The following is a 15,500-nucleotide window of genomic DNA, read 5'->3' as shown; positions in this document are numbered from 1 at the left end:
AGCCCGCACGCCTGTACTAGTCCCTCGAGGTTGCATTCCAATTGGTGTCCCTCCCCTGTTCTTTCTCCACAGCCCTTTCCCACCGCTCAGGACCAATGCTCCTGAAGCATTACGAGGTCCCAGCATGAACGCAGATGATACTCTCCTAGTGTTTGCCTGATCTCTCAACCTTCCTCTTCCGGCCTACCAGCACCTTCGCCCTGCGTGATGATGGTCAGATGTACTTGTTTTTAGGAATTACCAGCCAGGGCACAGAGGGCGGAGGGGGAGTTGGTAACTGTCCTGGAGCTCAGGGCAGTGACCCGGGTTTCTGAGGGGGCGGGGGGGCTTGGTTTAACAGCGCTCCAGCAATGAGCAGCATCCCGTTCACCCGTGGAGACTCGAGCTGAGCTCAGGCCTGGAGGCTGCTTGCTGGGCCACAGCTCCGTGCAGGCAAGGAGGTGGTCAGCAGTAGAGGCAAAGCGAGGGGTTGAGGGAGGGTGAGTCTGGCATACCCTCAAGTGATGCATACTCAACATCAGCAAGACTACTGGCAGATGGGGTCTGGGCTTCCGGAGTAAACCAGTCCCCCCGCCCCGTCCATCCCATGCTCACGAAGCTCTTTGAGAACCTCACTCATCCATGAAGGATCCATCTGATTCTCCTGCCACTGAACTTTGGGGGTGATTAACCCGATAACTCACATATCTATTCTGGAGGGAAATTGGAGCACGGGGGAGGGGGGGAAGGATCCCACACAGTCGCAAGAAGAACGTGCGGACTCTGCGCAGACAGCACCAGAGGTCAGGATTGAATCTGAGACGCTGCAGGTCCAGCTGGGATCCAGGGGCCCTTGCAGAGTGAGAAGTCCTCAACTTCAGAGCGGAGATAGAGTCATATCGGCTGTACATGCATACTCATTTAAGGAGGGGTGAAGATCCATTGCAGTGAGTCAAGTGGGTTTCTGAGATGAACGGTTTGCTTTCAGAGGACCGAGCAACTTCAACATTCATCCTCTGAAGTTTAGGGAGAGTCCAGAAGAAGATAATGAGAATGATCCCAGGAAGGAAAGGGTTAATTTATGAGGCTCATTTGACGGTTCTGGGCCTGTACTCATTGGCGTTTAGGAGAATGGGGGAGGGGTGGAGAATCTCATTGAAACTCATCAAATATTAAAAGTCCTGGTAAGAGTGGATGTTTCCAATATTTGGGTGTCTAGGACCAAAGGGCACAGCCTCAGAATAGAAGGAGTCTCTTTAGAACGGAGATCGGGGGAATTTCTTTAACTAGAGGGTGGTGTATCTGAGGAATTGATTGCCACGTCAGCTGTGGAGGCCAACTCATTGGGAATGTTTAAAGCGGAGGTCGATAGGTCCTTGATTAGTCAGGGTGTCAAAGGTTACAGGGAGAAGGCAGAGAATGGGGTCAAGAGGGAAAATAGATCAGCCATGACGTAATGGCAGAACGGATTCAATGGGCCGAATGGCCTAGTTCTACTCCTATGACATGGTGTTGCGGTCCTCTGTGCCCAGCTCGCCCTGACTGGTGGGTTAGCCTTGGGAACCCTTTAGGGACAATACCCCCCCCCCCCCGCAACCCCCAACAGTCTGGAAGGGAGGACGAGGGAAATGGAAGGCAGCTGAACCTGGCTGGAGCAGGCGAAGAGCCCGCTTCTCAGAAGCAGCCTGCAGAGTGGGTGACTAAACGAGGTACGGCCCGAGGGCTTTGTCACACTCGTCAGCAGCACAATCACCCAGGCCTGTCAGTTTAATGGGAGGTACAGGGAAACAGCCTAATTACCACCCCTGCCCTGTGAAGCTTAATTGATTAGCTTCCCTGTGAAAATGTTGCCTCCATAATTACATCTGAGCTGACACATTGGATAAGGGCTCGGCTGTAGATGTGCCGCCTTCGCTGCTGCTCGTACAGATCTGCCTGAAGCCCTCTTCCTGAATCCTACCCTTGACGCGCTCTATAAATAACTGAAGCGCAGGAACTTTAACCCCCTCACATCTGCAGAGTGCGGCTCACTGCTCGCCGATGGCTTGTTGCTAAGACTGCACAGAACTCTGCGAAGGAACTTACAGCTGTCGGTGCCCACTCACCGGGGCCGCTCCCCCCTCTCCTCCTAAACCCCTCCCCATCTCTTTCTTCACTCATCACCGCCACAGAAGCAGAATCAAGTTTACCATCTCTGACGCAGCTCGTGAAATTCGTTATCTTGCAGTAGCCGTACAAAGCAAGGCATAAAAATTATAGTAACAGAGGAATTTGTTGGGGAAAGAATTGATCAGTTGGGAGGTAACACACACAAAGTGCTGGAGAAACTCAGCAGATCAGGCAGCATCTATGGAAATGAATAAATGGTCCACTTTCTTTATTCTTCAGAACTGGAAAGGAAGAGCGTAAGATTATAAGATACAGGAGTAGAATTAGGCCATTTGGCTCATTGGGTTTGCTCTGCCATTTCATCATGGCTGATCTGTTTTCCCTCTCAGCCTCAGACTCCTGTCTTCTCCCCGTATCCCAACATGCCCTGACTAATGCAGAATCTATCAACCTCTGCCTTAAATATGCCCAATGACTTGGTTTCCGCAGCCGCCTGTGACAACGAATCCCTCTGGCTAAAGAAGTTCCTCCTCACCCCCCCCCCCCCCCCCGTTCTAAATGGACGCCCCTCTATTCCGAGGCCGTGAAGAGAGAAGACACCAGAATAAAAAAGGGGGGGTGAGGAAGAAGAAGGAGGAGGATAGCGAATAGATGGCAGGAAAGGTAAAGGGCTGGAGAGGAGAGGGAACTATCTGAGAAAGGGAAGGAGGAGGGGACCTGGGGGAGGTGATGGGCAGGTGAGAAGAGGTTAGAGGCCAAAGTGCAGAATAGAAAGGGGGGGAGGAGGAGTTTTTTTTAATTGAAAGGAGAAATCGATATTCATGCCATCAGGTTGCTCCGCACATACAGTAGTTGAGGTCATTTCTGATGACAGGACACAGGACTGGTCTTCCTCGATCGGTACCGGTATTTGTTTGTTATTGTCACACGTACCAAGCAGAGTGCATTGAGCCAACATGCAGTTACTAATAACAATGCAAGATAAAGTGTTGAAAATTACTGAAAAGTTAAACGATAAAGTGCAAGATTATAAAGAGCTAAACTACGAGTCTTATTGCCTGTTCAAGAAGAGTCTGATGCCAGAGGGTCAGAAGCTGCTCGTGAGCTTGGGGGTACACGCTTTCAGGCTTTAGTATCTTCTGCCGGAAGGGAAAGGGTAGAAAAGAGAATATCTGGGGTCGCTGGGGCTCTCTGATCATACTACCTGACAGCAACAAGTGTAGACAGAGTCCACAGAGGGGAGGCTGGTTCCTACGACACATTGAGCTGCGTCCAAAACTCTCCGTAGTCTCTTGCGGTCATGTTCAGAGCAGTTTCCATACCAAGCTGCGATGCTTCCAGACATCGTTGTTAAGGAAAGATATCAGCAGTTCAGAGAAATTTTATTAGACTAGTTTGTGGAATGGGCGAGCTCCCTCACGAGGAAGTTTTGGACAGGTTAGGCTTGTATCCACTGGAGTTTAGGAGAGTGAGAGGGGTCTCCCCTAAAAAATAGCCAGGTAAGTGTTTGTGGTCTGTTCAGAAATCTGATGGTGGAGGGGAAGAAGCCGTGTGTGTCTTCAGCTCCTGTACCTCCCTGATGTTAGTGATTACAAGAGGGCATGTCCCAGGTGCTGAGGGTTCGGAATGATAGGTGCCATCTTCCTGAGGCATTGCATCTTGGTGATTTCCTCAGTGATGGGGAGGGTTGTGTCTGTGATGAAGACAGTGATGCAAACAGTCATCTCGTAAATGAGATCAGTGTTTTTAACAAAATGGCTTGTATAATGGAGACACAGGAAAATACAGATGCTGACATCTGCGGCAAAAGTAAAACTTGGAGGACTACAGCAGGTCAAGGTCAAAGGTCTCCAGCCAAAATGCCCTCTGTCCGCTTTCCTCCACAGACACTGCCTGACTTGTCGAGTTCCTCCGATAGTTTGATTTTCTTTGCAAAACAGAAATGATCACCTGTTTGAGAGGAGCTGTTTTCTCTTAGAAAGCCTCTGGGATTCGTCCTCAAAGGCCAGTGTGAGTGAAGAGTTGGAATATTTCCAAGGCAGAGGTAGACACCTGCTTGATGAGTGGTGGAGAGGGGAGGGGAGGGTACAACAGGTCACCGAGCTTACATCAGATCAGCCACGCACTCCTCAAATGGCGAACAGGCTTGAGGGGCCAAGTGGCCTGCTCCCATTCCTCATGGGTACATTTCTGTGTCTATGTTCACTCCCTCACCCCGTTTGTTTTATGTACTGGCCAAAATCTTTCTCAGGCCAGCTCTGTGCACCGGCACAGTCCTGATGCTTTTTACGCGTATGTGTGAGTGTGTACGAGAGAAAGTGTTGTGTGTACGTGAGGCAATGTTACGCATGTCAGTGTGAGAAAGTGTCCAGTTGTATATGTGTGTGAGTCTGTGAGAGAGACCATTGTGCATGAGAGTGCATGTGTCTCAGAGAGCTTGTGCGCGTGTCTGTGTGTGCATACATGTGTGTGCGTGTGTTTGTGTCTGTGCGTGTGTGCAAACTTGATCATCACTATTTTGGACACCTTTGTTAGAGTCTTAGAAAAGTACAGGACAGAAACAGACTCTTCATCCCATCCAGTCCATGCCAAACCCTACGTAAACCGCTTACTCCCATCGTCCCGCACCGGGACCACAGCCCTACCATCCACGCACCTATCCAAATCTTCTCTTAAACATTGAAATTGAGCTCGCATGCACCATGGTGCTGGCAGCTCATTCCACACTCTCACCACCCTCTGAGTGAAGAAGTTTTCATGATGTTCCTGTTAAACATTTCACCTTTAACCCATGACCTCTGCTTGCACTCTCACTCAACCTCAGTGGAAAAAGCCTGCTTGGATTTACCTTACCCATACCCCTCTATCAAATCTCCTCTCAATCTTCTACATTCTAAGAAATAAAGTCCAAATCTATTCAACCTTTCCTTATAACTTAGGTCCCCAAGTCCTGGCAACATCCTTGTCAATTTTCTCCGCACTCTTTCAACCTTATTGACATCTTTCCTGTAGGTAGGTGACTGAAACTGGACACAATACTCCAGGTTAGACCTCACTAACGTCTTATACAAATTCAACATAACATCCCAACTCCTGTACTCAACAATTTGATTTATGAAGGCCAATGTGCCCAAAAGCTTTCCCTTCAACCCCACCGACCTGTGATGCTAGATGTTCTGGTTCACCACGTGCTGGGGTTGATGTGAAGGGCAGGGGGTGGGGTTGAGGTGAGGTTGAAGGAAGTGGTTCCGGGGATGAAAGTTTAGACTGGAGACTGGAGCAGAGAGGGTCCAGAGAAGAAACGAGAGAGCAGAGTGAGCACTGGCTTGCTTGGACAGAGGAGGTCAACAGAAGCTCATGTGGTCACTCAGTCATTTGAGAACCAGGGAGACACAGATTGAGAGTGCAGACCCATGGCAACAGGAGGGATGTGAGGTAGGGAAAGGTGACACTGAGCGTTCACGGGGGGTGGTACAGACTGCAACAACCAGCGGGGCAATCGGAGAGGCAGGATTCAGGAGGATTTGCCGAAGTGGGAGAAGTGTTGGAGGAGGCGATCCAACTTGCTGCAGCTGCTCAGGTGCTCAGCCCCTCGCCCCGCCTGGCCTCAGTACCGCCTGCCAGGGCCGCCCAAACGGGAGTCAGCAGGGACCCGCCAGAGGAACGGACTCACATCCACTGGCTGAGTGCTCGAGGTACTGGAGAGCAGTGGCAGCCCCTGCTTCACCGACCATGCCGTGTGCTTGCTCCACAGACCCTCCCCACCTGAACAACGCCGTGACCTCGCCAGCGCTCTCCCAGATGGGACTACCGCACCCGCATAGCAACGTGCTCCAGCGGGTGGCCAGCGCCCCCCTGCACTCCGCCGACTACAACAAGTACGCGACGCTGAAGGCAGTGGGTGAGTAGCATGTCACAGGCGTGAGAGAGACGTTGGGAGTCCCTCAGCACCGCCGCGCAAAAACGCTGGCCGGGCAGCATCTATGGAGGGGAGTAAACAGTCAATGTTTCGGGCTGACCCTACCATAGACCAGAGCCCCTGGGGTGAGGGGGAAACATCGTGGTCACAGGGAGAACGTGCAAACTTCACACAGGCAGCACCGAAGCCAGGTTTCCAGAGCACATCATAGCTGAGACACTACGACCTCAGTCTGAGAATCTCCGTCCGCTCCACAGCATGGGGAGCTGGGCTGGCGGGGAGGAGGGGGATCTCCAGAGCATGTCCTCTCGCATCTGTCACCAGGGGGGGCAGCTGAAGTTCTGAGTCCTCGGTCCAAATGCTTTTAGTGTGATGAGAAAGCTTCCCCCATTTCATCAACCCTCATTAATAATTCACCAGCCTCATTGAAGTTAACCTCCCTTCCTTTTTAACATTTGGGGCAGCATAGTAGCATAGTGGATAGCACAATGCTTTCCATTACCTGCGGTCGGGGTTCAATTCCCACCGCTGCCTGTAAGGAGTTTGTATGTTCTCCCTGTGACTGCGTAGGTTTCCTCCTACAGTCTAAAGACCTACCGTTTGGGAGGTTGATTGGTCATTGTAAATTGTCCCGTGATTAGGCCAGGTTTAAAAGTGGGTGTTGCTGGGCAGAATGGCTCGAGTAAATCAATCAATCAGCACTTGCCGGTTCGATATTACTTGCTAGCTTAATCACACAATGTATTTTCCCCCCTCTATTTTGGTTTCTAGAATGTTCCCAATCTTCAAGCCAGCTGCTGATCTTTGCAACGAGCTCTGTCATTTCTTTCACATCCATAACTTCCTTTTATCCGCAGATGGATCACCCTTCTCACGCACTCTCTCTTTCTCTACAGAATACATATTTTGTAGGAAATTATAAGCTATATCATTAAGTTGCCAACTTACCAATTAATGAGCTTCTCGGTCCAGCTTCTGCCGTAGTCACTAGCCTCATGTAAGTTTGAGACACCAGTTTCAAACCGAGACTTTGATTCTCAAACAGAATAAGAAATTCCGTCGTGTTACAATCGCTCATACTTGGGAGTTTATTTCACTGTTCATTAATCTGAGTTATTATGCATGCCGAGATTTAAAATAGCCTGTTGCTGTTGGATCCGTAAAGTATCGCTCTAAGAAACTGCCCCGAGTACAGATTATGACCTCATTCCGAAGTATTCTTAGCTGCTTTTGACTAGCCTGATCTTTATGAAGCTTGAAAGAGCCCCGTGATTGTCGCAGCACCTTTATCGAGCTGCCTTTACATCTTGATTGATCTCCCATCCTATTGTGTGCTGGGGCTGATTTCACATCCCACAAAACCGTTGAATTAACCTACTAACTCGCACAAGTCTCGGGTGTGGGAGGAGCACGCAGGGGACACGCCCTGTGGCCAGGGAGACATGTACAATCCATGCAGATATGGTAGCGTAGTGGTTAGCACAATGCGTTACAGTACAGGCAACCTGGATTCGATTCCCACCTCTGCCTGTAAGGAGTCTGTAACTGTGACTGTAAGGGCTTCCTCTGGGTGCTCTGGTTTCCTCCCACGGTCCAAAGACCTACTGGTTGGTGGGTTAATTGCAAATTGCCTCGTGATTAGGCTCAGATTAAATCAGGCAGCGCGAAGGGCTTGGAAGGGCCTATTCAGCGCTTTATCTCAATAAGTGAGTAAAGATAGTCCTAAGAATTGGAATTACAGCAGGTCACTGGCGCTAATGTTATGTTTTGTAACTTCTAAACATTAAACTAATTCAAAGAAAGAAATGGGAGTCAGAAAATGTTTGTGTTACTTCGTCTTTACTTTAAGCAAGGCTTGCTAGCTTTATCACACAATGTATTTCTTCCCCTCTACTTTGGTTTCTCGAATGTTCCCAGTCTTCAGGCCAGCTGCTGATCTTTGCAATGAGCCCTGTCATTTCTTTCACATCCATAATTTCCTTTGTTATCCACAGATGGATCACCCTTCTCACGCAATCTGTCTTTCCCTACAGAATGTATCATGTGGTAGTGTGATGATGTATGCAATTAATGTATTTTTACATATAACTTGTAATTAATTATTTAAATGAACAAGAGTGCTTAATCAAAAACATATTTACAAGATTGCTCAAATATTATTGAAACATTCAGTACAGAATAACTGGTCTACCAGCTGTGCTTTGTGTTGCCCCCTACAGACTATTTCCTGCATTCACTCTGATCTCATATTGCTTATCTCCTACCAAACTGGTGGTCCACCATGATTTTCTGAGCTGGGTCATTGCACAGCCCTGCACAATTGCCATCTACTCTTAGCCCTTAAACTTCTGGCCAATCACACCCCTGGCTCGGCCACCAGCTCAGCAGGGAGCTCACTAATGGTTTGGTCAAGGTAGGCTTTGGAAATGGGCTGATTCGGTTGCTAGGCAACTGATGTAGAATCCTGAAAAGACCAAGCAATCAGAGTGTTGGGCCTGGTAAATCAGAAATTTGATTTCAATCACAAACTGAAGAGATCCATAGTAACACACACACAATGTTGGAGGAATTCATCAGGTCAGGCAGCACCTAGGGAAAGAAATAAACAGTCGTCTTTTTGGGCTGAGACCCTTCATCAGGAGGGGAAAGGAAGAGGGAAGACGACAGAACAAAAAGCTGTGAGAAAGGGAAGGAGGACAGCTAGAAGGTGATAGGTGAAGCCAAGATGGTGGGAAATGTAAAGGGCTGGAGAGGAAGGAATCTGATAGGAGAGGAGAGTGGGCCATAGGAGAAATAGAAGGAGGAGAGGCACCAGGGGAGGTGATACACAGGTGAGAAGGGTTAAGAGGCCAGAGTGGATAATAGAAGAAGGAAGGGGGAGGGAATTATTTTTGCCGGAAGGAGAAATCGACATTCACTGAGGTATCACTGAGATATCAGGGTAGGTTGTCTCTGGTCACTCACATGTCAGATTCCCATTCCCGTTCTGACATGTAACATCTGACATGTCCCTTTCCCCATGACCTCCTCTCAGGCCATGATGAGACCACTCTCAGGTTGGAGGCTACCCAGACGGAATATGAGGTGTTGCTCCTCCACTCTGAGGGTGAACGGGAATGGGAATCTGACATGTGAGTGACCAGAGACAACCTACTCTGATACCTCCATGATTACTGACGTCCCACACCCGACACGTCAGTGACCAGAGATGCCCCACCTTTTTATTCTGGAATTTCTCTGACCGTAAGAGAGTAAGATGGGTGCTTCAGTAACAATGAATGGGGCGTTGTCTCCCTGATGCCAGGATCAGGAATGTCTCGGAGCAGCTACAGGGCATTCTGAAGGGAAAGGGTGAACAGCCAATGGTGTGGTACATGTCAGTACCAATAACACAGGTAGAAAAATGGACAAGGTCTTGCAATGTGAACTTAGGGAGTTGGATAATAGATTATAGAGCAGGGCCACTAAGGTTATAATATCTGGATTACTCTGACCTTATAACTTTGAAGGTGGATAGGTGAGCTATGTGTATATTCCATTAGAAGTTGGAGGAGATTTGCTACGTCACCAAAGATACTCGCAAATTTCTGCAGATATACTGCGGAAAGCATTCGAACAGCCTGCATCACTGTCTGGTGTTGGTGGGCACTACACAGGATCAAAATAAGCAGCAGAAAGTTGTAAGCTCAGTCAACTTCATAATAGGCCTAGCCTCATCAACGTCCAGGACATCTTCAAGGAGCAATGCCTCAGAAAGGCTACATCCAACATTAAGGACCCCCATCACCCAGGACATACCTTGTTCTTATTGTTACCATCAGGGAGGAGGTACAGAAACCTGAAGACACACATTCAACGATTCAGCAACAGCTTCTTCCCATCTGCCATCAGATTTCTGAATGGACATTGAACCCATAAATGCTACCTCACTACTTATTTATTTCTGTTTGTGAACTACTTATTTAATTGCACTTTAAAAAGATATATATACTGTAACTTAAACATGAGGAAATCAGCAGATGCTGGACATTCAAGCAACACACACAAAATGCTGGTGGAACGCAGCAGGCCAGGCAGCATCTATAGGGAGAAGAACTGTTAACGTTTTGGGCCAAGACCCTTCGTGAGGACAGCAACGGGTCTCGGCCCAAAATGTCAGCAGTGCTTCTTCCTGTCGACGCTGCCTGGCCTTCTGCGTTCCACCAGCATTTTGTGTGTGATACTGTAACTTACGTTTTTTATGATTATGTATTACAATGTACTACCGTCACAAAACAATGAATTTCACAACACACGGCAGTGATATTGAGCCTGATTCAGATTCTGATAAATGCCTGGCTAAAGAAATGCTGTAGGAGGGAGGGATTTAACTTTTTAGATCACTGGGACCATTTGTGGTGCAGGTGGGGCTTGTACAAACAGGACAGGACGAGGTGAGCTGGAACAGATCAAATACTCTTGCTGGGAGGTTTGCTCATGCAGTTGGGGAAGTTTTAAACTAATTTGGCAGAAGAGTGGGAACAGCGGGCATGCAGCTAGGAAAGAGGCACAGTGAAATATTGCCGGAAATCTGGATCAATGTGCTCAGCAGCAAAGCCCTGGGCGGGCTGAGCACGGCAGAGGGTGGCTACGTTCAGAATCAGAACCAGCTTTAACGTCACTGGCTTGTGATGCAATGCATAATAATAAAACTCATAAATTAGAAGAAGAAAGATATATTGAAAATTAAATTAAGTAACCAATGCAAAACGAGAGCAAAAAAAATAGAAAAAACTTAGTGAGGTAGTGTACATGGGTTCATTGTCCATTCAGAAATCTGATGGCAGAGGGGAAGAAGCTGCTTCTGAAATGGTGAGTGTGCATCTTTAGACTCCAATACCTTCTCCTTGATGAGAACAGGGCTTGTCCTGGGTGATGGAGGTCCTTAATGATGGATGCCGCCTTTCTTGAGGTATCTCCTTTTGAAGGTGTCCTTGAAGCTGGGGAGGAAGCTGTGATGGAGCTGGCAGAGCTTACAATCTTCTGCAACTTTCTCTGCTTCCGTGCAGTGGCTGAATTGCAACTATTTCAATGCAACGCAAGGCAAAAGACCTAGAGTGCCATTCAACACGCAGAATTATTGTATCGCAGCAATCTCCAGCTTTCTCAATACTGCAGGGTCTAGAATCTGAGGGTGTGGTTGTGGGGAGAAGTAAAAGAGAAGGTGGCACTGCTAGAATGAAGGAGGACAACTCTTCAAATGAGGCTGTATGTGTCCAGGTTAGTAGAAAGGGGACAGTCTCCTTGCTTGAGGCCTCCCAAAGGCCAGTAGGAGATAGAGTAGGTATGCAGGGAAATCACACCAAGGTGTAATAGCAACAGGGATCTGGTAACTAGGACTTTCAGCTTCCTAGTGTTAGTCGGGATTGCCTCCATGTCAAAGGTTTCGGTGAGGTGGGCATTCTTGTGCCTGCTCTGGAAGGGACAGTGCCGGACTGATCTCGGGGAGTGAGACCGGGCAAGTAAATTATATGTCAGTAAGTGACCATTTAGGAGACTATGACCATAATTATTAAGCTTCAAAGTGATAAAGATCATCTGCAAGTTGTAGGGAAGACTGGGGTTTCCATATCTCTAACCCTGACCCTAACCCTGGCAGTTATATACTGGGAAAAGCCATTTGTGGGTCAGTCTACAGCCAACAAGTAGAAGTCTTTTTGTGGATGCCTACCCATACTAGCCCCAGGTGCCCATATTTGGCCCATATCCTTCTATTTCTTTCCTATCCAGTTACCTGTCCAAATGTCTTTTAAAAACAATTGTATCTGGCAGCTTGCTCCAGATAACTAACCCCTCAGATCTCTTTAAGTTTCTCCCCTCTCACCTTAAACCCATGCCCTCTAATTCTTGACTCCCCTGCCCCGAAAGAAAAATTCTATCAGTACTTTCCGTGCACCTCAAAATGTAATAAACCTCTCTAAGGTCACCATACCAGCCTCCTGTGTTCCAGTTTTGAGGGTGAAATAGTGAGAGCTCAAGTCCAACATCTCTGACAGGGTGGAAGGCAAGACCAGCATGTCAAGGGACAAGTGTTTGAGTAAGAAAAGGAAGGAAATATTTGGCTGGTGTAGAGCATACAAACTGGGCAGAGGAGAGAGTGTGGAGACGTGCTTAGAAGAGGAATTAGTTGGCTAAAGTAAGCCCACAAAATATCACTGGCAGTTAGGTGAACGAGAAGAACTGGTACTTTATCAGGATTTTAAGAGGCAGGGAAAGGTTGGGGGATGCATGGGAAGTGGGCAGGGTCTTCAGCGGATCTTTCTCTCTGTATAATGACATTGGAGAGTGCTGGGAGTGAGACATGGATATTTCAGAGCACTTAATCATCCATAAGCAGAGGGTAGTCAATATCTTAGCGGATATAAAGGTGGATAGATCTCCAGCGCTTCATCAGATGAATCCATGGTAGCAAAGGGAGAACTAGCTGAGGACCTGAGATATTTTAAAATCTTCATCAGGCACTGGCTAGCACTTGGGCCGAAGGGCCTGCTTCCTTACTCTGTGCTACTTTGACTCGATGATGAGGAACCAGAAGACTGAATGACAGCTAATATGGTTGCTTTATTCTGGAGATGTAGCAGGAATAATCCAGATAACTGCAGGCCGTTGAGTATTACATCAGGATAGGGAAACTATTGGAAAAGGTTCTGACAGACACTTAGAAAGGGATAGAACATGCAAGGTCAGCTTGGTCTTTTTGGCGATCCTGTCTAACTATATTGATTTGACTTTTTCAAAGTGATTACTTGGTATATTGAAGCAACACACACAAAATGCTGGAGGAACTCAGCAGGGCAGGTAGCATCTATAGTAAAAAGTACAGTCGACGTTTCAGGCGAAACCCTTCGGCAAGACCTGATATGTTGATGCAGCCAGTATTGTTGAGTTCTACGTGGGACTTTTGTGGAGCATTGGGCATCTCACGTGGAAAGCTGGTGATAAAGGTCAAAAAGGAGAAGACACTAGATGGATAGAACGGTGGCTACAGACCAGGTCTGTTGGGGATATATCCCAGACTGCTCTGTCTGCCTCATGGGATCCAAGGCAAACTGGATCTGAGCTTACCTGGAAATGGGAGACAGAACGTGATGGTAGAGGGGTTCTTTTGTGATCACCTTTGACTTGTGGCGTACGTCAGAAATCAGAACTTGGTCCATAAGCCCATAAACATGGGACCAGAATCAGGCTAGTCAGCCCTTTGAGTTTGAACTGCCATTCAGTCATGGCTGACTTATCAATTTCCCTAACATCTGAAAAGCAACCCCATTCGTTTCTCCACTGCCACCTTCTCCTCTGTCTTTCATTCCCTATTGTGGTGGCCCTCTTACCCCTTCTCTTCTCCTGCTCCCGCTCTTACGACCTGCCCATCATCTCCCTCTGGATCCCTTCCCTTCCAGCCCTGTCGAAGAGCCTCAGCCCGAAACACTGACAGTGATTGCCCATTTCCCTCCAAAGATGCTCTCTGACCATTTGTCTTCCTCCAGCCTTCTGCTTTGACTTATTTAGAGATTCAGCACGGTAACGGGTGCTTCCTACCCATTGAGTCCACGCCGCTCAGTTGTACCCATGTGACTCAGTTAACGTTACGTCTTTGGAATGTGGGAGGAAACCAGAGCACCAGGAGGAAACCCATGCGGTCATGGTGAGAATATATCCATATAGACTGCGGAGGAATTGAACTGAATTGCTGGTGTGATAGCATTTCACTAATCAGAATGAACATGCTTGCCCACCTAGTCTGTACTGAAACAAGTTTTGCGTGTGAGGTCTATACACACTAGCCGCCTCTAATCCCGCCTTTTCTCCCAGCAGAGACAGCCTCGGACGAGTTTTACTCCAAGCGGTACCCTGTGATGGATCTGCCCGTCTCGGGCTCCGCCTTCCCCGCGGTCAAGGACAGGCAGGCGGGCGAGCCGTGCGCTTTCCTGGCCGTCACACCCCGGCAGAAGACCAAAGCCAGCAAAACGAACACGCACCCTCTGTTCAGCTCGGGCTACGGGGGCTGGGAGCAGGGGCAGCCCCTGGGGCAGCGGCAGGCCTACACCAGCAAGAGGCAGTACAGCATCGAGCACCTGCCCGAGATCTTCAGCCCCCCGCTGCATTACAAGCAGCCCCAGCGGCACCTCTCCACCAACAGCAAGACCGAGGTGACTGTGTAGCCGACGCGGCACCGGGGAGCGAGTCTGTTGTACCAAAGGCCACAACAAAGAGCAAACCGGAGGAGAGCAATGGTGGGTGGGAGTTGCATAGGTGGCGGGGGATGGACGGATTGACACGGCGGTAGAAGCCCGGGCTCCGGGCTCTGGGACAGGATGATGAGAGGGGGTCCAAGGGAGGAAGCTGGCTCTGCAATGGAAGGGACGGGAACTGTGAGGACACATGGGGCAAGAGGTGCAGCCCTCCCCTAGGGCAGAGCAGTGCTGCACTGGGTTACAGTGATGCACCGGGCAGGCTACAATTATGCAAGTGGAGTTCTCGTGGTCGCACTGGGGATTTACAGTGATGAGCTGGAGATGTCTCACTGGGGGCGGGGTTTGAATTTGATGGGTGGGCAGATGTGGCACTGGGCCTCTGATTAACTTGTTTACCTCTGGCCTGCCAGTGTCCTTCTGCCCAAATCCCCCACGGCAGCCCGCAATTCCCACCCCTGCCCATCACCAGGGTCCTCTTACCCTTTCGTTCCTCATTTCCCAGCTCAGGTGCACCTCAAACTCTCGTTCTGTCAACGAGTAAGCGGCGAGGGCCGGGAGACCCCAGCCTCTTCAGGGTGCAGGGAGCAGCCCTAAGTAAGGCAACACTGGATGGGCCTACTGAGAGGGGTGGGAGTGCAAAATCCAGTGGAGGCCAATGGTCTGAATGGTCTGTTTGTGTATATTCTTTGTAACTGCCTGCTACAGCATTCAGACCCCTCTTCCTCCACCAGATCCAGAGAAACCACTCACCAACATCTCAGTGGTCCTCTTCCTACTCTTCACCTAAATTCTTCAGTGCCCAGGAATTCCTCGTTCACAGTTTTCCAAGGATTCACATCCCTCCCTACCTCTATCCTAATTGGCTGCCCCTTCCCTAAGGGCTGCTCGCTGGGTTCCAGAATTCCCCATTCCACAGTTTCCAGAATGTACTCTGTGCCAGATTACAGCTGACTGTAAACTCCTCATCTTGCACCATCTGCACACCTCCATTGTCTAGGAGTTCCTCTTGTCCTCAGTTTCATCTGATTAACCCCAAGCCCCTGCACTGAAACCACGGCCTCCTCGAAGCTCCTTCCACACCGCATCAATGTTAATCCTTGCTTGCGATCCTCGTGCAGGAAGCTGGTGGGCCTCGCCTTCCCAAAGAGAAGTGGGAAACACTGGAAGCACTCACCAGGCCGGGCAGCGTCTGTGGAGAGAGAAGCAGAATTAATGGTTCAGGTTGAAGCTTCTTCGTCACAACTGGGCAGGAGAGGGAAGCT

General features: G+C 49.0%; 1 protein-coding gene across 1 annotated transcript in view; it reads left to right on the top strand.

Annotated features, from left to right (window-relative positions):
* The window catches only part of LOC132382768 (protein shisa-9-like), a 140,105-nt gene extending 125,560 nt beyond the window's left edge, over positions 1-14,545 (top strand). Inside the window, exons 4-5 of the mRNA XM_059953224.1 lie at positions 5,843-5,989; positions 13,856-14,545. Of these exons, the coding sequence (XP_059809207.1) occupies positions 5,843-5,989; positions 13,856-14,205 (497 nt within the window). The 3' untranslated portion in view covers positions 14,206-14,545. The remainder of the gene's footprint in view (positions 1-5,842; positions 5,990-13,855) is intronic.
* Positions 14,546-15,500: the final 955 nt, after the last annotated feature.

The sequence above is a fragment of the Hypanus sabinus genome, chromosome 29 (assembly GCF_030144855.1).
Source record: "Hypanus sabinus isolate sHypSab1 chromosome 29, sHypSab1.hap1, whole genome shotgun sequence".
NCBI classification, from domain to species: domain Eukaryota; kingdom Metazoa; phylum Chordata; class Chondrichthyes; order Myliobatiformes; family Dasyatidae; genus Hypanus; species Hypanus sabinus.
Note: the sequence above shows the minus strand (reverse complement) of the source record. Positions and strands in the feature narration are given on the sequence as shown.